Source organism: Phocoena sinus, chromosome 8 (assembly GCF_008692025.1).
Source record: "Phocoena sinus isolate mPhoSin1 chromosome 8, mPhoSin1.pri, whole genome shotgun sequence".
In the NCBI taxonomy this organism is placed as follows: Eukaryota; Metazoa; Chordata; class Mammalia; order Artiodactyla; family Phocoenidae; genus Phocoena; species Phocoena sinus.
In genome coordinates this window covers 110048322-110071264 of record NC_045770.1, presented here as the reverse complement: position 1 = coordinate 110071264, position 22943 = coordinate 110048322, and the positions used below count along the sequence as shown (strand labels likewise).

Here is a 22943-nt window from a genome sequence, read left to right as displayed (position 1 = left end):
AAACAAAACAACCTTCTTTCGGTGGCCTTCTTCCCAGCTGCCTCCACTTTTGTTTCCCGCTTGGTGCTCGCCGGCCGTCACTCTGCTCGCCTTCTCGTTAAACCGCCTCCAGCTGCCCCGCCCCCCAGCGCTGCTATCCTCCGGGTCACCGGTGACTCCCACCTCTCTCCACACAGGCGTCCTCCTGGATGCGCCTTCTTCCCCTGGCTTCCAGGAACCCTTCCTGGTTTCCCCTTTTACCTGGCATCTCACATCCAACTCCTCAACAACCGCGCCCCCCTCGGTTCTGTCTTCATAATCTACCAGGAGCGGATCGCTTCCCGCACCTGCGCTGCCCCACCCCAGCCGGCACCACGGGGGTCCCTGAAGGGGGGTTGGCCAAAGAGGCCTCCCCACTGGTCCCCCGGGCCCGCCTCCGCTGCTCCATTCTGTTCACCCGCTGCCGCCCGGGGGATCCTATCAGCCAGCGCCTGTCACCCTGCTCAGGACCCTCCCGTGCCGCTCCCCGCCCGGGCCCACTTCGCGGGCCTCCCTTCTGTGGTCCCGGCAGCTTCTCCGAGCTCTCCCCACGGTTGCTCCCTCCGCCATCACGTCTCACCCGCTAACTACCACTGGCCAGTCCTCCTGCCCCCGGAGCCCCGGATTCTGCCCTTTTTATCAGAGCACGAATCAGCTTCTCACACACCACGCGGCGCAGAGATTCGCAACGTTCATTGTTTATTGTGTCTGGACAAGATGGGACACGGGACTGGGGAATCGTCCTCGCTGTGCTCAGCGCCTGGCGGAGCCCGAGCAGAGGGTCCATCAGTGTTTGGTCGGAGTGAACGGACGGCACAAAGCTGCTCGTCACTGGAGCGCCACCAGGCCGTCCCGGCACGGCTCTCCGCAGCTCACGCTTGGCGTCTGAGGGATGGGAGGGGGGGTGGCGGGAGGGCGGGGCGGGGGCGCCGCGTGGAGCCGGACCCGGGTTGGGGGCGGGGCCATCGCACGGGGCGGGACCCTGGCTGGGGGCGGGACCCTAGGTGTGCCAGGCTTCCGCTCCCATTCGCCCTGGGCGACGGGCGTAGGGTCGGACTGTACCAGCTTCCCGACGGAGGGGCAGTCCCATAACAGCCCAAAGGCAGGCACTTAGAAACCTCAAGTTCTTCCGAGCAGCTTGTCTCTTTGGACTGTGATAACGCTTTAAACAGTGTTTCCAAAGCCTCGAGATCCCCAAGCTCAGGGAGCGGCTCTCTCTTCCACCTCAGGCCTTTCTTCCCCTCCCTGGTCCCAGTGGTTCCCGCCAAGGGCGGGGTGGAAGGACCCCGGAAGCCGGCTCCATGCACTTCCGGGTCGAGGAGCGCGCGGCGGCGGCGGTGGCGGCGGCGGCGGTGGCGGCGGCGGCGGCGGCGTTCGGGCCTAGTCGTGGTTCTCGTTCGGGCGGCGGCTGCTGCAGTGGCGGCGAGCGCCCGGTAGCGGCCGGCGGGGCGTGAGGTTCCGGGTACGTGCTGGGCCGCAGCTTCCCGGGTGTCTGTTGCGCCCCGGCCGGAGGGCCGCCCCGGGCGTCTCGCGCTTTGTCTGCGGCCTGCCCAGCGGTGCGAGGCCTGCGCCGCACTGGCCCCGGGCTGGCGGGCGGCGGTGACCGCCTGCGGGCGCGGGAGGCCTCGCGCAGAAGCTGGGAGGCCCCGGGCTTGCAGGCGGGTTTCCGGGGGGGCGCCTTCCTAGAGCGAAGTGTGACCCTTTGCTAACTCGTTTCCAGCTCCTGGTCGTCTTTACTTTCATTGGCTTCGCCACTGTTTCGACAGGCCTGTTTGGTTGACGGGATGGTTTCCCGTTCTTTAACTCACGTAGTCTTCACAGCAGTCTCTCGGGACTAGGTATTGGCCTTCCTGTTTTACATACATAGAACGGAGCCCGGAGAGGTTTAAGTAACTTGCCAACGTCACACAGCTCCTGAGTGCGGAGCCAGGGCACTGTGTTAACCCTAGCCCTGATTCCTGACCCGTGTTTTTTTTTCTTAATAACAAGGATTGTTTTACATTTTTGTCAACTTTGGCGTTTATATGCTTACTTTGTTTCTGCAGCAGCAAGATGGTAGTCAGCCTGTGAGCCACATTTTGGCCAGTGGTCACTTGGACAGAACCTGAGGCTGAAGTGAGGTTTGACTTGGGACATAGCACACCTTCCCTCTCCCTGGACCACTCGGTATTTTTTCTTAGGAGAAGAATGTTGTGTCAGAATGACAACAGCTGGTTCCTTTTTTTGCGCCAGGCTGGTGGCAAGGCCATGACAGGGCCAGCCTGGCTTTGGTTCTCTTAGCAGCCTCCCAGCATGGATTCTTGGTGTCTGTCTCAACCCTGCCAAGACCTTGCTGGGCCCTAGCTTTTTGACTTCCGTTGCAGTTTACAGTTTCGAGGTCTTGTAGCCTCTGTGGCAGACGATGAATGAAAGTTGAGAGTTGGCCCCGTGTGAGACGTTGGACCGGGCAGGCTTGCTCAGGGCCTGGTGATGGGCAGTTAGGTTCTGGTCCTGGCATAGCTGCCGGTGACCACACCGGAAGGTCTTTTGGTTCCTTAGTGATGGTTGGGATCGCAGGTGCTTTGAGTCCCTGAATTTGAAAAGAGAGGGAAATACTCTTTCTGGTTTAAATTTTTCCCCAGGTTCCCTTAAATCTGAAGGCTCGGCAGGAGCACCACAGTGCTGCGGGCGCTGCCGAAGACGGCCAGCAGCCGGGGGGCTGTGGGCTTTCCCGCAGAAAGGGCTTCCTGGCCGTTGGTCTGGGACATATGAGCAGAGGTGGGGATGGTGGATCTGAGCAGGCGTGTCTGAGCTGGGGCTGCTGGTGGGGCCAGTAGGTGCTAAGCCAGGGTCCCACTCGCACAGTGTTCTGAATGCAGGTTTCCTTACAGAGGAAGGCGGGGGGGCCGGGGCTTGCTAACGGTGGTCTCTTCCTTCGTGGTCGTACAGCGCTTGCCCTGGAAAGCACCTTCAGAGGCTAGCCGGCTCTTTTCCCTGGGCGCTGCCATAAGTTACTGTGTACGATGATGCAGGAAGGGAGGGCTGTCGGGAGGCCTGGAGGTTCTCCTCGCAGCTGTGATGGAGAAGCACAGGGCTCTCGGGACTGATCCCCACAGGTGCAGGGACACGGGGAGTCAGTCATCCTGATTCCGGAGTTGGTGTCTCAAGCAAGCCAGACCCCATCGTGGCCGCACTGACCTCCTACAGCTATCTGAGCCAGGCCCTGCCACTGCCCCTGGCAGGCAGGCCTAGGTCTCAGTCACCAAGGGAGAGGCCAGGGGTTATTTGTTTGTGCTTTTGACTTTTTGCGTGTGAACTGTCCTTGGCTGTGCTCTGTCGTCTCTTTGGGGGGTTACATTTTCTGTTTTTTTCCTCGGTAGGTTCCTGGGTGTGAGTATTTACCTCCCTCATAGACTGTGCTTCTCCAGGGCAGGACCCGTGCTGCACACAGTAGGGGCAGGGTAAGTATGAGAGCAGGTGTCCCAGAATGACAGCTATAGCCAGAGGATAATAGGTCTTCTTACCTGCAGTGGGCTGCAGCCATCATGCTCAGGGGAAAGGTGTCATCCCTTTGGGCGGACAGTGGCACCACGGTCTGTGCGTCTCCAGCGGAAGACACGGTCAGGACATGGGTACAGGACAGGGAAGGTCCCTGCTGTGTTGCTGACTCACCAAGAAGTGGGGTGCAGACCCTTAAGTTGAGTAGGACTGTTGCTGATTTTCTTAACCTTGGCCTGTTAGGTAGAAGAAAGGTGGTGGCTTTCAGGGATTAAAAATTTCAGTTGGCTGCTTTCAGTAGAAGCATCATATGGCAGTTTCATGACATTGACGTGCCCTCGCTATTTTAGAGAGCATCGTCCCAGAATCGGGCTTTGTATGGGAAGTGAGGCGTTCCGGGGTCTGAACCTGGCCTCAGCCCCATCAGGGGATCATTCTTTGGGAGCATCTGTACAATGGTGGTAGTGACGGCCCGTTCCCTTGTTTCTGTGATGCATGTGTAATACACAGTGTGTGGCCCACAGCCCATGGGAGAGAAGTCTGCATGTAGGATCCAGGAATGAGAGCCTTTCCTGGCTTCTGGGCACGCTGCTGTCAGCCTAACCCCCTGCCCCTGGATCTTGCTTTGCGCCTCTGCCTCCGGTCTTTCCTGTGACCCCTTTCCTTTGACAGTGTAGACTGGACTTGGTTGGAAGCACACTGTGCCACCTGCATGGGGGCAGTGTTTCCTCACTGTGTGTCATTGAGGTGTTTCCTCTCGGGGTCACTTGGGAAGTGAGTAGCACTGATCGGAAAGGAGCCCTTACTTGGAGACCAAAGTCAGAGGCCCTGGTGTGGGAGGGTAATTGTGTCCCTCTACGTCTGTGAGGTCATTGGTCTAGATCTTCTGTGTTATCCTGGCGGTGGCCTTGCAGAGTAGGCACGACAGGCACCCCCACTTGGAGATCAGGAGCCCAAGAGCAGGTGGACTTGGCAGCCAAGAGGCGGAACCTGACCTCTGCTGCTTGTGGTCCCGTGCTGCTCCCGGGCAGTCGGGTGACTTGGCGGTGCCCTGTGGATGCACTGGGGCGAGGTCAGAGGAACCTCCCAGCCACAGTCAGGTGTGTGGAGCCTGGGCTGGCCAGCCAGGGCTGAGAGGGAAGTGCCAGGGGAGTGCGGGGAGAGGGCCCTGCTTGGCACCAGGGCCTTCTGGTGACCATCCCCCATTGAAAGCGCTGCTTTGCCTCAGCTTGTGATAAGCCGTTTCCTTCAAGCCTGGCCTCGTGGTACCTGGGGAGTGTTGAGGTGTGGTAGGTGTCTGACTGAACAAGAAGATGGCCAGTCTGAGGCTCAGTTAGGTTCGTTATAAGTTGGGATCTGACTTTGAACGTGGTTGTAGATAGGAGCCAGTCTCTTGTGTGTGTCTGCACAGTTTTTTTTTTTTTTTGTCTGCACAGTTTTGAGCGTATTATATCTCCTGTGCTACGGGTGGACACGTGTCACCAGGACGTGACGTGTAGAGAGTGACTGTTGCTCTCTCGGCAGGGAGCTTTACGTAACGGTTGGGACAGCGGGGAATTACTTGACCCTGGTTTCTTTCAGAGCTGAACTCCAATGTCCAGCAATGGATGACGACAGCCTGGACGAGCTTGTGGACCGAAGCCCAGGGCCCGATGGCCACCCGAGACTCCGTCCTGCCGCCCTGACCAGCGATGCTGGTGAGCCGCCCTCCCGCCGCTCCACACGGAGCTGGGGAGCAAGTGTTCACGCTTTGCTCTTCAAGTGCACAAGCGGCACATTGTTTGGTGTTTATTTTTAATGCAATCAATACAGATGTAAATCGAGCAAAAGATGCTGCTTTTCCCTCCCCACGTCCCCATGCGGCCCCACCCCCCCATCCCTGGGGGCAGTGCTGGGCGCCCTGTGGGCAGGTGTCCTCTGAACACCTCTGTGCATCTTCCAACCTGCCTCAGCCATGACGCTGCCCCCCGGGCCTGTGTTTACCTGTCCATCTAGAAGAAAGCAGTGATGCCCACAGTGGGGGCTCTGAGGACGACACGTGCACTGAGCACAGTGACGGCGAGGATGAGGCGGGGCACCTGGAAGACGGATCTGGTGAGAACGCTGGCGTTCGAGCGGCCCCGCGTGTCCCCTCTCTCGTGACAGGGATTGCTCTTATAAAACGGCTTTGTTCAAGTTGCCGTCTTAACCGCGCTGGCCACCTGGGCTGTGAACACTGGGGGTGAAACTCCCTAGCACAGCAGTCTGGCAGTCCCCTGCAGTGGGTCTCGTCTTCAGCTGGCAAGCTGGCTCGCTTTGATGTAGTTGGGCTGATGGCATAGTGGATAGGTCTCTTCTCTGGTGGCGGCAGGAGGTTAAAATGCCCGAGAATAGGAGCAGTGCGAAGGGCGTTGCCAGGGAGAATGCAGCTGGACTGGACCTGCGGGCAGAGCGGGCCCCCAGCCCCTGCTGCAGGGCAGGGGTAGCATGGGCCGAGGTTTGCCGGGACCTGGGACCACCTGACCCCAGGGGCCACCTGGGCAGGATGGCGGCGCCTCCTCTCGCTCTTGATGGAACCCCTGAGAGAACTGGCAGATGCACGGAATGACTTTATTAAGAAACTCCCAGGTTGTTTACGTCGCTTGATGTTTGTGCCTCTGAACTCCTGCATGGGGAGATAGTGCCGCCTGAGGACCTCACGGCACCTCCTTCCCTGGCCTTCCCGGGCATCCTGGCTGGTACGTGTCCTGTGGGGTCCCCAGGCTGGACTGCCTTGTCCCAGCCCCTCAGAGGGAGGCGTGCTCAGCCCCCTCCCCATGTGGCACCGGGCTTTGGAAGCTTGGCTTACGGCTCTTTTCCTTCTGGCAACAGCCATCCGCTCAGGACGTGTGTGGTCCTGAAGCATCTGCGTAGTCTTTTTATGACAGTCCTTGGACTCCTGTGTTTATGGACATTAGAATGTTTCAGGAAGGTAACCCCTCGCGTGTGGGACAGTGCTTGTGGAGGAAGAACACTGACACAGCACATCAGTGTGGGTTTGCTACCGCGCGTGTGTCGGTAACATATTCTTCCAGAGTTAGATTTTGACTTCTGTGCAGGCACGTGAAGTTCTGTGCTGAGTTTGCAGGTCACGTTGTGGCTCTTCGCTTGTTTCTGCAGATGGGCTTGGGGCTTGGGCACAGGCACGTGGCCTTGACCAGGCTGGAGGCAGAGGACGTCAGGTCTTTGTCACTTCATCCCTCGAGCAGAGGTTTGAGGCTCTACTGAAGGCCAGAGGACGGGGGCTGCAGGCTGGAGGGCAGGCGGGGGCCCAGCCGGGGCTCTCTGCCCGAGCTAACTGCCTAGCAGCAGAGACAACGGTGTAAAGGAGCAGTTAGGTCAGGTGATAGATGCCAAGAGTGTGTTTACGGGGACGTCATGGGAATGGGGAGGCCTCAGCCCCTGTGGGCCTGGGCTGGTGAGGAGAAGCTTCCAGAGAGACACATCTAAGCTGTGATCTGAAGGGCAGGAGGGTTAGCCGGGTAATGGGGGACATGGGCTGGTGGGGAGTGCCGTGCAGGGACAGCTGGCGTAGAGCCCAGTGCCCAGCAGGCCCGCGGGTGATGAGGAGGTGCCCAGTGGCGGGCAGGCACCTGGAGGCCACGGCCATAGCTGATGGGCAGTAAAACTCCACCAGACACCCCTGGTTTTCCGCGCCGGTCGGTGAAACTCACAGGCAAGGAGCGTATCTCTGTGGCTGGTGAGAATTTAAGAGGTCTCAAACGTAGTGTCTTCAAAGGGAGTTACCTGCATCCTTACGGGCCTGGTATCTGCCACGTCCCTCTTCTCTCCGCAGCTCTTTCTACTCATCTTTTTGCTTTTCCTGCACTAGTGTTGATTCCTGAAAGTCACTTGCTTGTGTCGCTGTTTGCTCAGTTTTCAACTTTAGATAGGTATTATCTGTTCAAGTCTTAGGATGAAACATGAGGACTTGGGACTCTGACCCGCTGCCTCAGCCCGCTCTCCAGGCGGTGCACATGCGTCCTGGTCTGCTCAGCTCGCAGCCCCTCCCTACTCGGCCTCATCTCAGTTGCTCCCAGCTCTTTCCAGTGTGGTCCTGCCCTCCTTGTGTGAGCCGTGCCCTCACCTGCGCTGGGTTCCCAGGCATGCTGTGCTGCCAGCTGCCACGCCGGGCTGGCACCCATGTCTGCACCTCCTTTGGCCTGGTCCTTCGTGTGGTTGGGGCCTGGTCCGGCCGCCCCTGAGACGGGGTGAGGAGGCGGGTGGCCCAGGGTCTTGGCACCTGCCTGTGTCTTTAGCCGCCTCTCCGTTGGTGGTCGCTGCCCCTCAGGCACTTCAGAGGCGTCCTCCGTGGGTGGGACACCGCGGAGGGGTCAGGTGGCCCTCCGATGGCCAGCTCTCTGCCTTCCCTTCAGTTCCTGAGCCTTCTGGAATTCCGGAGGAAGAACCAGATCGTCCAGCCTCCACGCCCTTAGCCAGGCAGGAAGCCGAGCAAAGTCATTCTCCAAGATTTTGTGGACACCAGTTTTGTTAGTTTTCTCTTGGTTTGTAACAGATTGTCTCGAACACAGCAGCTGAGAACTGCGTGCTCTGTGGTTCCATGGGTCTGTAGTCCAGACACCGGTGGCCGGTCCTCTGCTTGGTTCTCACCTGACTGACATCAAGGGTCACACGGCTGCCGTTCCATCTGAGGCTCAGGGTGCTCCCCTTGTCAGCAGATTTCAGATCCCTGCGGGCATGGGGCTCCAGTCCTGTCTCTGGCCGGCTGCCAGGGGAGGCCGTCGTCACTCAGCTCCTGGGAGCCACCCCTCAGTGGATAGGCCGCAACGTTGTACAACCAGCCAGAGAAAACTGCTCTTAAAGAGCTCATTTGGTTATGTTCTAGTTTCCCTTTGCCTTGAGACAGCAGAGTCTCAGGGGTGTGTAAGAACCCTGCCTGCCACACCCCTAGCCTGCTTCTCTTGTCCATGTGAAGTAGCGTTATTTCAGTGGAGTTCAGTGGGGAGAGAAATCTAATGCACCTGTTGACTCTGCCTTGGTGAACTGGAAGTGTCTCCTTCCTTTTCTGCTGGCCTAACCCCAGCTTCAGAAGCTTTCAGAAATTGATCAGGACTGTTGTGGCCAGCTTGCTGGGTTAGGAATTTATGCTCTCTAATCCCTGAAGCAAGAAAAATGAAAGACCTGTAGGAGAGGCCTTTCCTGAGGGCCGTGGCTCACTGACACTGTTTTGAGAAGGGTGTTGACGGCACGTGGCACCCTCTGGAGGCCACTGCACTGAGCCGAGAGGCGGGCTGGCCCTTGGAGGCTGCCTGCCTCATGAGGGTTCTGATTCGGCTCCAAGTTGGGGGGGTGGGGCTGGTGTCCCCTGAGCTTGGAAGCAGCTTCGGGTTAAAAATGCCCGGTGACATCTGTCCTGGTGGGGCTGCAGGAGCGGGTCTGTCCCTCGTGTGTGGGATTCGGGACCCTGCTCACCCGAGTGCGGCTGCGGCCTGCATGCCTCCTGTACTCCGGTTTGTGGACTTGTAACATTGCCTCTTTGTCAAGGTTCCGAGGATTCTGAAGAAGACGGCGACGATGTGGACACGTCAGCAGCAGCAGTGGCTACTCGGGGGGCGCTGGAAGCCAGCGGTGCATTTAACTCTGATGATGATTTGGAGAGCTGCCCGATCTGTCTTAATGCTTTCAGGGACCAGGCTGTGGGGACACCCGAGAACTGTGCCCACTACTTCTGCCTCGATTGCATCGTGGAGTGGTCCAAGGTGCGTGGCTTCTCTTCGGGTACTTCCTCCCTTCGGGCTAGCCTCTGTGTGTGTGTGACCCAGCCTGTGGCTGGCCTCTCAAGGGTCTGGGTCTCTGCTCTACAACAGGAGTTGGAGCCCCAGGTGGCGTCCGAGCTTGATCTCTGCTTCGTTCGAGCTCTAGGCCCTCAGGGTGCTCGGTGAAGCTCACTGTGGGGTGATATGCTCGTGGAGCGCTGGATCAGGAGGGTTGTTTATGGGCCGGTGCCCCTCGGGGACCAGAAATCCTTAGTGGCCCAGGGGCAGCCTGCTCAGGCCGAGTTGGCCGGTGCTTACATGCTGAGGGGTCATCTCATAGACCCAGGAAAGCCTGAGTCGTGTGACTAGCAGTAAAAGCACATGGGGTTCACCAGATGGTGCAGTGTTGCAGGGTGAGCTTTAGAAGCAGTGCCCCCTCCCTACTTTCTGAACTTTGTGAAAAACCTCAAAGAAGTAATGAGTCAAAGGACGCGTGGCCCACAGCCCCGTGCCTTTCACCGTCCTCGAGGACCAGCGGCCCTGCCTGATTCTCTCCTAGTCCCACCCTCACCAACTCGGACCCCGGGAACGCGGCAGGTCTCGCCGCACCGTGCCTGCCCTTACCCAGCGAGGGTGACAGTAACGGCGTTGCCTCAAGCACCCAGCCTCTTCTCCTCCGCCCCCTGCTTGCTGGCCAGTAACCCAGCTGTCCCGCCACCCCTTGCCCTCCTCTTGTCTTCTTAGCACTGACTGGCCCTCCAAGAGAACCGCTCCACGTGGCAGGGATTTGATTTCTGTCTCTTTTCTTCACCGCTGTATCCCCAGCCGCCTAGCACAGGGCCTAGCCTACACAGGCATTCTGCGAATTAGATTTTTAATGGAAAAGGAAGTTTTGACTTCTAAATGAAATTATTTTCAGATGGTATTAATAGTGAAAGTCATTCTATAAGGTTGAAGTATGATTTTTCTTTCTTACAGAATGCCAATTCCTGTCCAGTTGATCGAACTATATTTAAATGTATTTGTATTCGAGCTCAATTTGGCGGTAAAATCTTGAAGAAGGTAAGTGTAGGCGCCCCCTTTTGTGCATTACATTGGTCCCCATCTCATGGGAAAACATGCCTTCAAAAGGCAAGTTGCTTTCCTGAAATATTAGTTACGTGTGTTTTAGAAATCGACTAAAAGGCCGTTTGCGGCCATGAACATGAAACCCGGTGCTGGAGGTGGCACCGTGTGCCCGGCCAGCCTGGGCTCTGCGTGGGAGCGGTTTCCCAGACTTCCTCCTCTCCACTCCCACACGTCTTTTCTGCATCTCCGAGCTTCTCTCCTCTTGAGCCACGGCAGCCACAGCAGGCAGGGAAGGTCAGGGTGTGGACCCCAGACCTGGGAGAGGGGGCCAGCTCTCTCGGAACCAGACCTCGGAAGGCGCGTGGCAGGACCGCGAGGGCTGGGGACGAGGTGTTTTCCTTGCTCTTAAAAGTGTGCTTTTGCTCACCTGCTGTTTGGGGACTGGGAGGCCTCCATACATCGTCTTCTGTTGAGGAGCAGCATTGGAAAGACTTGTTGAGGGAGTTCCCTGGTGGCCTAGTGGTTAGGCTTCCTCGCTTTCACTGCCATGGCCTGGGTTCAGTTCCTGGTCGGGGAAGTTCCTGCAAGCCACACGGCTCGGCCAAAAAGAAGAAAAAGAAAGACTCGTAGAGACTTGCCTTACATCTTCTCAGCGAGTCTTATAGCCGCAGATGTGCCTTTGTATTTGCAGAGCCAGGGATGTGTGAGGACTCCGGCTCTGGGTGAGCTGACTTCTTCTGGAGTCTTTGCCGGGGCCGGCAGCTCCCGTCCCGTCCTGCTGGCGGAGCCTCCTGTGGCCTGCCCTGGGCGCTTTGCTCTTCTGCCCGAGGTCTCTGGGGAGCGCCGGCAGATTCCCCGCAGGCAAGCTCTGTTTCCTTGAGTGCCTGCCTCTTGAGTCCTTGGCCCCGAGCGCCTCCTGTGTGGGAAGGGGAGGTGGGTGGAGGGCCCGCTTACACGCCAGCAGGTCCAGTTGGAGGAGATCCGAGAGCGGCTCAGACCCAGCACAGAGTCCAGGAGGCCGTGGGAGGGCCCCGAGTCCCTGGCTGGTGCGGGAACAAAGGCAGAGAGTGTGGCTCAGGCGAGTCCCCCGTGGGGAAGTGAGCTGCAGGGGCTGTTTCTCAGTGGGACTCATGGGCAGGAGGCCGAGGCAGCCTGTGGAGGTGGCTCGGGCTGGCGGCAGCGACGAGGAGTAGCCGTGATCGTCACGGGGCAGCGCATGTTAGAGTGTCATTTGGCAGTCACGTTTCTGTGCTTTGCTTGGTCCTGGGACAGTTCTCGGGGAACGAGAGCCCGGCGCTTCCCTGTTCTCCACCCGCGGGGTCCGTGCAGCGTAGCCCTCATGTTTGGCTGTCTCACCTGCCACTCCGCTCTGGGGCCCTTCTGTGGGTCAGACTTTTTCTGTTGAATCGTTTTTTTTCTCAGGGCTAACTACCCTGAGATGGTTAGAAAACATAAAAGTCACTGGTGCTTGTTAATTCAGAACCTCTGGGCCCATGGAGCCCGTGTGAATCTGCTCTGGGTCCATTGCAAACCGTGATATAAACGGCTCTGGGATTTGGGTCCCTCTTGCCATGTGCTGAGCATGCTGTCCTGTCCCCAGATCCCAGTGGAGAGCGCCAGGCTTGGGGAGGACGAGGATGAAGACCCGACCTTCTGTGGGGTGTGCGGCAGGAGCGACCGGGAGGACCGTCTGCTGCTCTGCGACGGCTGCGATGCTGGGTGAGCCCCTCCCGTCGGGGGCCCTGAGCTCGGCTCAGAGCTGGTCTTGTTGACCCGCTAGAGGGACCTGCCCAGCTGTGTTTGTGCTCAGCGCCACCTGCCCCCCGAGGGTCGTCTGCTGCATCCTGGGCTCCGCATGCTTCGTTCCCCCCCCCACCCCCCGCATCGTTGTTTATATCCTCCACCTGTTTCCAGACGATATCCTGAGGCCGCTTGCAGAGATGTACCTAGTATCTCAGGACGAGGGGGAGAGGCAAGAAATGGGGGTGTGGGCTGGCTGGGCCAGGGGCGGACACGAACGGGACCCACCCTTTGTGCGAGGCCAGGGGCCGGGGCAGCTTCACACGGCAGGACAGTGGGACGCGCTTCCAGCCAGGCTGCCAGCCACCCCTGTGTCCGTGGAGCCCCTTTCATTGTCATTCCGCAATACCATTGGGTCCCCTGCTTCTCGTCAGGCCCTTTCCTTGTGCTGGAGCAGCACAAGCCCTGGAGGACGGGCACCTGTGGGGCCTGTGCTTGTCCCAATGCAGACCCTGCCTGGGCTGCCCACCGGGGCCCACTACCTGCCACCTCCCTGCACTGAGACAGCAGGTCACCCTCCCCGGGCTGGCAGCATCTCCCACCTTCCTCCGAGCCCCGCCCTCGGTGCTCACACAGCTGAGAATGCAATGCGTTCCTCCCTCCTTTCTCACCAGTCTCAGCCTGCATCCGTGTTTGGTGACACGGTTGCCTGACCTTGCTGCTCCTTGCCCCTTTGGAGTCCCGGAAGTTGGCCGTGTCTGAGCGGGTCCCCTCTAGCCTGTTGTCGGTCTGGGGCTGGAGGGCAGAAGCAGAGCCTTGGGTGACCTGCAGACCCGTGTGTCCAGCTCACGGCTCTTGCTGTCACACTCCATGACCGAGTGGGGCCACGGGGGTGGCAGCATTCAGAACGCTGCTCACACGCAGACTGCACCCTTTTCCCCCGTGACGGTGGCTGCTCGGGGCCTGAGAAGGAGGGCCTGGGACAGCTGGGTGCTGCCTGAGAGCCCACACGTGGTGGGAAGGAGAGGCCTGGTACTGGCTGCCACACCCCTTGGCCTGGCCTGGCCTTGCCTTCTTGGCCTGGGTTCCCTGTGCCAGACGAGCCTGTGTGCCTTCCAGTGGCCTTGAGGAAGCTGGGGAGCCCTGGATGAGGCTGTCGGAGCTTTCACTCACAAAGCCTCGATTTTCTCTTAAGCTTTTATCCCTTTTTTTTTTCTTTCCTTTTTGCCTTGCTGCGTGGCTTGTGGGATCTTAGTTTCCTGACCAGGGATTGAACCCGGGCCCTCAGCAGTGAAAGCACCGAGTCCTAACTACTGGACTGCCAGGGAGTTCCCCCCCTTAGGCGTTTTTTCTTTTTTTTTTCTTTTAATATTTATTTATTTATTTTTGGCTGTGTTGGGTCTTCGTTTCTGTGCGAGGGCTTTCTCTAGTTGCGGTGAGTGGGGGCCACTCTTCATCACGGTACGCGGGCCTCTCACTGTCGCGGCCTCTCTTGTTGTGGAGCACAAGCTCCAGACGCGCAGGCTCAGTAGTTGTGGCTCACAGGCCCAGTTGCTCCGCGGCATGTGGGATCCTCCCAGACCAGGGCTCGAACCCCTGTCCCCTGCATTGGCAGGCAGATTCTCAACCACTGTGCCACCAGGGAAGCCCCCCCACACCCTTAAGCTTTTAAATGGAGCTTACGGTCCTTTTTTTTTTTTTTTTTTAAATAGATTTTATTTTTCAGAGCAATTTTAGGTTCGTAACAAAATTGAGTGGAACATAGCATGCATTTTTTTTTAAAATTGAGGTATAGTTGGTTTATAGAGTTATATTAGTTTCAGGTGTACAACAGTGATTCAAAATTTTTATCAGTTATGCTCTAAAGTTATTATAAAACATTGGCTCTACTTCTCTGTGCTGTGAAGTGTATCCTTGTACCTTATTATATACAGAGTAGCTTGTATCTCTTAATCCCACCCATACCCCTGCCTTGCTCCCCGACTCCCCTCTACTGACTGTTAACCACTACTTTGTTCTCTATATCTGAGTCTGTTTCTGTTTTATCACATACGGTGGTTTGTTTCATTTCTACATTACACATATAAGCGATAACATAGAGTATTTGTTTTTCTCTTTTGACTTATTTCACTAAGTGTAACACTCTCCAGGTCCATTCATGTTTTTGCAAATGGCAGAATTGCAGTCTTTTTTATGGCTGAGGGTGTGTGTTTGTGTACACCACTTCTTCTTTATCCATTTGTCTGTTCATGGGTACTTGGGTTACTTCCATATCTTGGCTTTTGTGAATAATGCTGTGAACACTGGAGTGCATGTATCTTTTTGAATTAGTGTTTTCATTTTCTTAAGTACCCAGGAGTGGAAGTGCTGGATCATATGGTAGTTCTATTTTTAGTTTCTTCAGGAACCTCCATACTGCTCTGCATGGCAGCTGCACCAATTTACATTCCCACCAACAGTGCAAGAGAGCTCCCTTTTCTGCACATCCTCGCCAACATTTGTTATTTGTGGTCTTATTTTTTTTTTTTTGCGGTACGCGGGCCTCTCACTGTTGTGGCCTCTCTCGTTGCGGAGCACAGGCTCCGGACGCGCAGGCTCAGCTGCCATGGCTCACGGGCCTATCTGCTCTGTGGCATGTGGGACCTTCCTGGACCGGGGCACAAACCCGTGTCCCCTGCATCGGCAGGTGGACCCTCAACCACTGCGCCACCAGGGAAACCCTATTTGTGCCCTTTCTGACGAAAGCCATTCAGACAGGTGTGATGTGTTGTCTCATTGTGGTTTTGATTTGCATTTCTCTGATGATTAGCAATGTTGAACATCTTTTCATGTGCCTTTGGGCCATCTGTATGTCGTCTTTGGAAAAATGTCTGCTGTCTTTTGCCCATGTTTTAATCACTTGTTTTGATATTGAGTTGTATGAGCTGTTGATATATTTTGGATGTTGATCCCTTGTTGGTCATGTAATTTGCAAATATTTTCTTCCATTCAGGAAGTCTTTTCGTTTTGTCAGTGTTTCCTTTGCTGTGCAAAAGTTAAGATTTAAAGTTTAATTAGGTCCCACTTGTTTATTTTCGCTTTTATTTCCTTTGCTTTGAGAGACAGATCCCCAAAAATATTGCTGTGACTTATGTCAAAGAGTGTTCTGTTATTGTTTTCTTTTAGGAGTTTTATAGTTTCCAATCTTACGGTTAGGTCTTTAATCCATTTTGAGTTTATTGTTGTATACAGTGTGAGAAAGTGTCCTATTTCATTCTTTTACATGAAGCTGTCCAGCTTTCCGAGCACCACTTATCGGAGAGACTGTCTTTCTTCAACTGTATATTCTTGCCTCCTTTGTTGTAGATTAATTGACCATGTAAGTGTAGGTTTATTTCTGGGGTCTCTTTTCTGATTCATTTTTCTGTGTGTCTGTTTTTGAGCCAGTATTGTACTGTTTTGATTACGGTAGCTTTGTAGCATAGTCTGAAGTCAGGGAGGGTGATACCTGCAGCTCAGTTCTTTCTTGGGATTGCCTTGTCTGAGCCTACAATCCTTGATTATGTTAATTCTTTATATCAGGTTCTGTTTCAGGGAGTTCCCTGGTGGTCCATTGGTTAAGACTCCACATTTCCAGTGCAGGGGGTCAGGTTCAATCCCTAGTCAGGGATCTAAGATCCCACATGCCGCATGGTGTGGCCAAAAAAAAGATTGTTTCAATTTTAGTAGTGTTTTGTTTGTTTGTTTGTTTTTGCAGTACGTGGGCCTCTCACTGTTGTGGCTTCTCCCGTTGCGGAGCACAGGCTCCGGACGCGCAGGCTCAGCGGCCATGGCTCACAGGCCCAGCCGCTCCACGGCATGTGGGATCTTCCTGGACTGGGGCACAAACCTGTGTCCCCTGCATCGGCAGGCGGACTCTTAACCACTGCGCCACCAGAGAAGCCCCAATTTTAGTAGTCTTAACAGTGACTCGGGGATTTTTGCAACTTCATCAAAAATATTTTTTGTTGTAAAGTATATTTATAAACTTATTTGTTTTTTTTATGTGCTTGAATTGAACAGATAAAACAAGTACATGAAAATTGTGATAGACCTAAAACATTAAAACTGGTAAAACATATAGTGACTCGTATGCTTCTGAATATCCTCACTGCTAATATTTGCCATTAGCTAAATTTTCTTACAGTTAAGTCTTTCAACTAAAGTCACAAGTCTACAAGTCTAAGATCACTGTTACTCATTTTTCTTTAATAATGGGAGATGCAACTGAAATTTTTTTTTAATATAAATTTATTTATTTTTTATTTTTGCCTGTGTTGGGTCTTGGTTGCTGCGCGTGGATTTTCTCTAGTTGCGGCGAGTGGGGGCTACTCTTTGTTGCAGTGTGCGGGCTTCTCATTGCGGTGGCTTCTCTTGTTGTGGAGCACGGGCTCTAGAGCACAGGCTTCAGTAGTTGTGGCTCGCGGGCTCTAGAGTGCAGGCTCAGCAGTTGTGGCGCATGGGCTTAGTTGCTCTACAGCATGTGGGATCTTCCCAGACCAGGGCTCGAACCTGTGTCCCCTGCATTGGCAGGCGGATTCTTAACCACTGTGCCACCTGGGAAGCCCTGTTCCTCATTTTTAAATGAGTAACTCACAAGCCTGTCTATAGATACATGAATATGCCAGGTTCTTTCACTGTTGTATGAAGCAAGGTACAGATTATCTGTGGGGGGTTTTGCCTTGGTTTTTTTTTTTTGGCCGTGCTCCGTGGCTTTTGGGATCTTAGTTCCCCGACCAGGGATTGAACCCGGACCCTGGCAGTGAAATTGCCAAGTCCTAACCACTGGACCGCCATGGAGTTCCCCCATTTGTGTTTTATGTAGCGGTATTTATTCTCGAGGGAGGACCTCTCTGTGCCGCATGGCTGTGGCTCTCCCGGTGGGAGGAGGTCATCCTTGTGCTCAAGTGAGCGCTGCAGGCCGGTCCTACTGGGCGATCATGGGGCTCTTCTGGGTTTGAGCCCTCAGCCATCTCCTCCGTGGAGGGACTAGTGGGTGCAGACTGGCTGGGCGGGGTGCCTGTCACCCCCGCCAGCCTCCGCTCTCAGGCCCTGGGGCTTGGTGGCGAGAACAGGGTTGAACCGCGCTCAATCCTGGGGACACTGTCAGAAGCTGCCACTCAGTTCTTGGATGTTGTTCCTGAGACCATATCCTGGAGGATCTTCTCAGGCTGAAACCTAGTTGGGGTTCTGGGTGCTCCCCGGTCCTTGGTGCCAGCCTGCCGCGTCCCAGAAGGAGCAGCCTCCCGCCGTCCGTCCCGGGGTGCTCGGGTGAGGTCCAGCCAGGGGGTCGGGGCAAGCTTCGCCCTGTGGGTCTGTCTTGGACCCTCAGGCAGGGCAGGGCTGTGAGCAGCACACGGCCTCAAAGCCGAGTCCAGCCTGGGCTCGGGTGTTCAGTGTGGGCTCGGCGCTGGTTTCCACCTGGCCTGGCTCGGCGCCATCTCGGACACGGGGGTGGAGTTTGGAGGGTTCCGGCACCGGCGGCCCATGCTAGCGGTGGCTCCTCCAGCAACTGAAAAGCAGATGCTGTTGGGTGGCGCTGCCGTGCGGGGTGTTAGTTCCTCGGAGACTGGCCTCCCAGGATGGTGGCTGCCACCCCGCCGCCGTCAGGGTCCAGCTGCCACTCTCTTAGCTCTGTCCCTCCAGATGGTACGTCCCCTGGGGAGAGTTTGGCGGCCGTCAGGGTCCCCTTGGAGGGCAGAGATGCCCAGAAGCCTGCGGTGGGGGTCCGTCCACCCAGAATGCCAGTGGGAGAGTGAGAAGACAGGTATCTGCAGCTCCAAGCGCGCAGGCCCTCTGAGCAGGCGGACTCCCCCTTGGCCTCGGGTGGGGGCATCCAAGTCAGTCCTGGCAGAGCTCACGGTCGGGGAGGGGGCGCTGTGTCCCTGGTCAGGGCCCCGCCCTCATGACTTCACTTAACCTTCGTCACCCCCACAGGCCGTCTCCAGGTGCCGTCACGTTGCGAGGTTAGGGCTTCCACACGTGGATTGGGGGGCCACGAGATCACAGCAGGGTGTGTTGTCAGGAGGCCTGTCGTAGGGCTCGCTTGGCTGGGACAGTGAGGCTGGGGACACCGTCTCGTTTCCTAGGTACCACATGGAGTGTTTGGACCCCCCTCTCCAGGAGGTGCCAGTGGACGAGTGGTTCTGTCCGGAATGTGCTGCCCCCGGGGCCGCCCCTGCTGCGGGTAACACACTGCCCCCCCTCAGGTGGCCCGGACCCTTCCTGTGGGCCGGCCCCTCGTCCCAGGGAGATCGTGTCCGGCTCTCCAGCAGGGGCGGCTTTCGGTTGCACTCCTTGGGCGGGGCACGGGCTGGAGACAGGGGGTTGGCTGATGGGGGTCGAGGAGCCCAAGCTCCAGGGAGACACCCCCTGTGCCCCGTTTCCCAGAGTCCTCCTACCAGGGCCAGGGCTCAGCGGAGTGCATGTCAGCCCAGGGTGTTTTCTTCCAAGACGCGGGTCCCGTGAGCGAGGAGGAGGTTTCCCTGCTCTTGGCCGACATAGTGCCCACCACCAGCCGGCTTCAGCCACACGCAGGGAGGACCCGGGCCATCGCCAGGACACGGCAGAGCGAGAGGGTCCGAGCGACGGTGAACCGGAACCGGATCTCCACAGCCAGGAGGATCCAGGTGGGTGCTGGTGGCCTCGCATCCTGGCCACGTGCAGGGAACAAAGCCAAGTGGGCCTGAGGCGGCGGAAGCAGTGGAGAGCTGGCCCTGGGGGTGCTGGGCAGTCGGGTCCGGCCAGTGGTTGGTGGCCCGGCCCATGGGTGCATCGTGGAAGCTGCCGGGGGTCCCCTGCCTTGCAGCTGTCACCTGCCAAGGCCGTAGTACTGAACTGAGAGGAGCTGAGAGGACTTCATGGGGAACGTGGTCCCGGGACCCCACCACAGATGCCCACAGTCCCTCCTGGCACCTCCACCCTCCACTCTGAGGCCCGCAAGCCCTCCTTGTTCTGCATCCTTGCCCGGCCTGCTCCTCGGGAGGCCTTCCCAGACCCCACTTCCCACTGGGCCCTTGGGGAGCCCCCAGCAGCCTGCTTGATGTCTGCTGCTGCCAGGCTGAGGCGTCCAGCCCCCCGGGGGCTCAGGGGGCTCCTCAGGGCTCCCTCGAGGGGCCTGAGGCGGCTCCGGCCCCCCTGACCAGCGCCGTCCCGTGCTGTGCAGCACGTCCCGAGGTACCTCATGTCTCCTCTGCTGGACGAGACCATCGAAGCTGTGGCCGCTGGGCTGAGCACAGCCGTGTACCAGCACCCCGGGCCGCGAGCCCCTGCCCGTCGGAGGAGGAAAGCAGGTAGGCCTGGCTCGGTATCTGGCTTCCAGTGGTGGCTGCCATTCCTGTAGCCTGGTTTCCGCAGACCATCGCGCAGAAGGCCCTGCAGGCCCAGGGGTCTGGGTCTGGTCCTTCCCGCTGAACCCCCCAGGGTGCTGTCCATGCAGCAGCGCCCTGCATGTGCATCAGGGTGGCACAGCCTCCCCGAAGTTGATCGGGGAAGAGCCCCCAAGGACCTTGTGGAAGATTCGCAATTTTCTCTAAATTGGGCAACACACAGGTGAAGTCCCATGCCTGGCTTTTCTGGGTGGGAACAGCTAAAATGATTAATTCAGTGTCTTTGCTGGTTTTGGCGCTGTTCACGTTTTCTAGTTCTTTTCTGTGTTAGTCTCGGTAATTTTGTCCCAGTAAGTTCCGTTTTTCTTTGGTAGTCGACATCCCTGCCTGGGGAGAAGCTTTCACCCCAGTTTAACATCCTTGGCGATTTCTGGGTCTGTGCTCCATTTATATTCATGGGTTGGAATTCTCCGAAGAAGAGCTTTCCTTTTTCTCCTTGACTATTCATTTAAACCAGTAGATGTGGTTTCCTGTTTTTTCAGTGGGTTGCAATCTGTGGTCTTTTAAAAATCAACATTATTGAGACATACGTTTTCTGTGATGAGCACACCCACTCTGGGCATATGGTTCCTGGTGAGACCGACAAGGCTTCCATCCGGTGCCCCCACTCCCCAGGCAGCCCCTCCAGGCACCTGCCGTCCTGTCGTTGGCGCTAGCTGTGCCATCCTCGGTTCTCACTCGTGAGGTCTTGAGTGTGTGCTCTGGTTTGTCGCTCAGCACAGTGATTGGGGGCCTGTGTAGTGGGTGTCTGGGGTTAATTTCTGTTTATTGGTGAGGAACATGCCACGGCACGAACCACCCCAGCTTGTCCACCTGCCTGTGCCGGGCATCTGGGTTGGTTCTGTAATGAAGCTGCTGTGAGTATCTTTCCTGCAGGCAGGTGTTTCCGCTGCTCTGGGTCGGTAGAGAGCAGTAGACTAGTTGGTGCAACCAGTGAACGTGTGTTGGAGGTGACTCACCCCCTGCACTCCCATCAGCAACGTGCGTGTTGTAGCTGTGCCGCGTTCTTGCCCACGCTCGTCCTCCCCACCCCCAGCGGGCGTGTGTGTGTCAGGTTCCGCTGCCCTGCGTGGCCCCGCCAGGTGCCGAGCGCATATGTGCTCCCGGAGAGCCCGCGCCCCCGAAGAGCTGAGCACAGAGAAGACACCCAAGGGCCGCCGGTGGGCGGTCCTGGTTCGCAACCCCGTGTAGTGGTTGGAGCCAGGAGCTGTACCCCGAGGTCACGCTGATCACTGCCTTGAAGTTCAGGATGAGAGAGGTTTTGCTTCTCGTATTTTCTGTCTGGATCTCCTCTCATGTCCAGGATCTCAATTCTCAGTCCCAGTAGTTGCTCCCTTGCATTTCACAGACCCGTCCCAGGATAAGAGCTGGACGTGCTGCAGCTCCTGGAGAGACGGGCTCACTTCTCCCTTTGTCCCGAGTAGCCCCCACGCTTGGCTGTTACATCTTTGCTGTGAATATTTCACACTTTAAAAAAAAATTTTATTTATTTAATTAATTTATTGGCAGCTTTGGGTCTTCATTGCTGCGTGCGGGCTTTCTCTAGTTGTGGCGAGCGGAGGCTACTCTTTGTTGCGGTGCGCAGGCTTCTCATTGCGGTGGCTTATCTTGTTGCGGAGCACGGGCTCTAGGTGCGCGGGCTTCAGTAGTTGTGGCTCAGGGGCTCTAGAGCGCAGGCTCAGTAGTTGTGGTGCACAGGCTTAGTTGCTCCGCGGCATGTGGGATCTTCCTGGACCAGGGCTCGAACCCTGGTCCCCTGCATTGACAGGCAGATTCTTAACCACTGCACCACCAGAGAAGCCCAATGTTTCGCACTTTTTACAGACGTAGTCACACTGCGGAAGTGCAGGGAGACAGGAACAGCACCCTGTGACCGTCTTGGCATGGCCTGGTGACTCCTGGCCAGGGCTGCTTCGTCTCTCTCCACCCCCTCCCCCTCTGTTATTTTGAAGCAGATCCTCATTTTGTCTCTAAGTGTCTCACAATATGTTTCTGGAAGAGGGAGTCTTTCTTTTGATTGAACAACGAGGCCGTTGTTACACTCGAGGAGATGAGCAGTGATTGCGCAGCACACGGTGAAATAGCTGGTCGGCGTTGAAAGTTCTAATTGTGTCACAAATTGTGATGGAATTAAAAAAAATAGTTTACTTGAATCTCGAGCCAAAGGAGATCTGTGTTGCACTAGTGGCTGCCTGTTAAGCGTCTCTGTGTCCTCTTGACTGGGGGTGATGCAGGGTCTCCTATCCCGGCGCATCCCTCGTGGGCAGGTCTCACCTGCTCCGGCTGGGCGGCTGGAGCCCCGAGGCTGGCTCAGGTGCAGGTGGGCGTTTCGTTGGGTTGGTGGGGTGTTTGAAGGGTTGCTTGGGTTGGGGTTGGGGGTCCTCCCAGCGGGCAGCTCCGCCAGGCTCTCTGTTCACAGTCAGGCAGCCCCGGGGCTCAGGTCTCAGATCCATGAAGTGACGGAGGAGGTGAAGGAGAGGCTTCCTCCTGACGGGCTGCTTCCAGGAGTGCAGTTTCCGTGGACAGCACGGGCTCGCTGGCGCCTCCGTCTGTTTCCTTTGTTGAGCAGTTCTCAGAACCCCCGAGCTGCTTGTAGCATCCTTCAGTGGAGATCAGGTAGGGCTTTTAGCTTCATCGCGAGATCACAGATTCAAGTGTAGCGGAAGTGCTTTAACAGCACACGTCTTCTCAGAACCTGCTGTTTCTCTGCTGGGGTTCTTGAGAGTTCGGGGGTGCTGGAGCATCACAGAACTAGGGCGCCCTGTGGCTGCCATGGCTCGTCCCCAGTCAGCCCGTAGCGCCCCAGGGTGGCCGAGGGGGACGGAGCGCTGCTGGGTTTGCAATGTAATCCTCAGGATACGTTTTACTGGACACGTACCGTGAGGTCGTCTGTTTTCAAGCCTCTGGGAGAGTGCTTCTCCGGGGTGAGACCACCAAGTGGATACAGAGCTGGGAGCCAGTGTTTCCTTTTACTTTTGATTATTAGGGTTTGTGTTTTCTAATTTAATTCTGTTTCATAATTGTGTAAAATAATCTGCCGGTTCTAATAATGAGGTTTACAAATCAAAGTAGGCTCAGACCTACTCTGTTTTTGCTTTGCACTGCCTTCCCCCTCCCCTCCTCTGTGACGAAGTATGTAAAACCCTATAACAAAAAAAAATAAAAAGAGGAAGGCCCCAGGCCGGGATGGACAGTTGTCGTCCGCTGGGTCCTGGGGGGGACACCTGGGGTGGGGCGCACAGTGAAGTGTGCGCTGTCAATGTGCTCTTTGTAGGAAGACGGAGGAAAGTGTCGGGAAGAAAGAAAACCCAGTCCAGATCATCTGTGAAGAGCAGGAGCTCGGGGACGAGGTCCAGGAAACGCCAGGGCCGTGTGAAGAAGAGTAAAGGGAAGAAGATAAAGGTAGCGTCGGATGGGGGATCACGCTGGGCGAGCTTCAGTCCTGTGTGTGGGTAGATAGTGGGAGTCGTAGAAGGACCCTTTTTTTATAATTACTTAG

The 22943-nt window shown here is 56.6% G+C and overlaps 1 protein-coding gene across 9 annotated transcripts in view; it reads left to right on the top strand.

Annotated features, from left to right (window-relative positions):
- Positions 1-1334: 1334 nt before the first annotated feature.
- Positions 1335-22943, top strand: part of PHRF1 (PHD and ring finger domains 1) — a 28369-nt gene continuing 6760 nt past the window's right edge. For 3 of the 9 annotated variants that reach the window (XM_032639785.1, XM_032639783.1, XM_032639791.1), the window contains exons 1-11: positions 1335-1480; positions 3378-3458; positions 5077-5192; positions 5491-5589; positions 9019-9233; positions 10209-10292; positions 11899-12017; positions 18146-18243; positions 18447-18685; positions 19222-19348; positions 22719-22846. In XM_032639785.1, coding sequence (XP_032495676.1) covers positions 5099-5192; positions 5491-5589; positions 9019-9233; positions 10209-10292; positions 11899-12017; positions 18146-18243; positions 18447-18685; positions 19222-19348; positions 22719-22846 — 1203 coding nt within the window. In that variant the 5' untranslated portion in view covers positions 1335-1480; positions 3378-3458; positions 5077-5098. Of the gene's footprint in view, positions 1481-3377; positions 3459-5076; positions 5193-5490; positions 5590-9018; positions 9234-10208; positions 10293-11898; positions 12018-18145; positions 18244-18446; positions 18686-19221; positions 19349-21154; positions 22061-22718; positions 22847-22943 lie in introns of those variants that run through there. The other 6 variants (XM_032639789.1, XM_032639788.1, XM_032639790.1 and 3 more) reach the window with 5 other exon arrangements.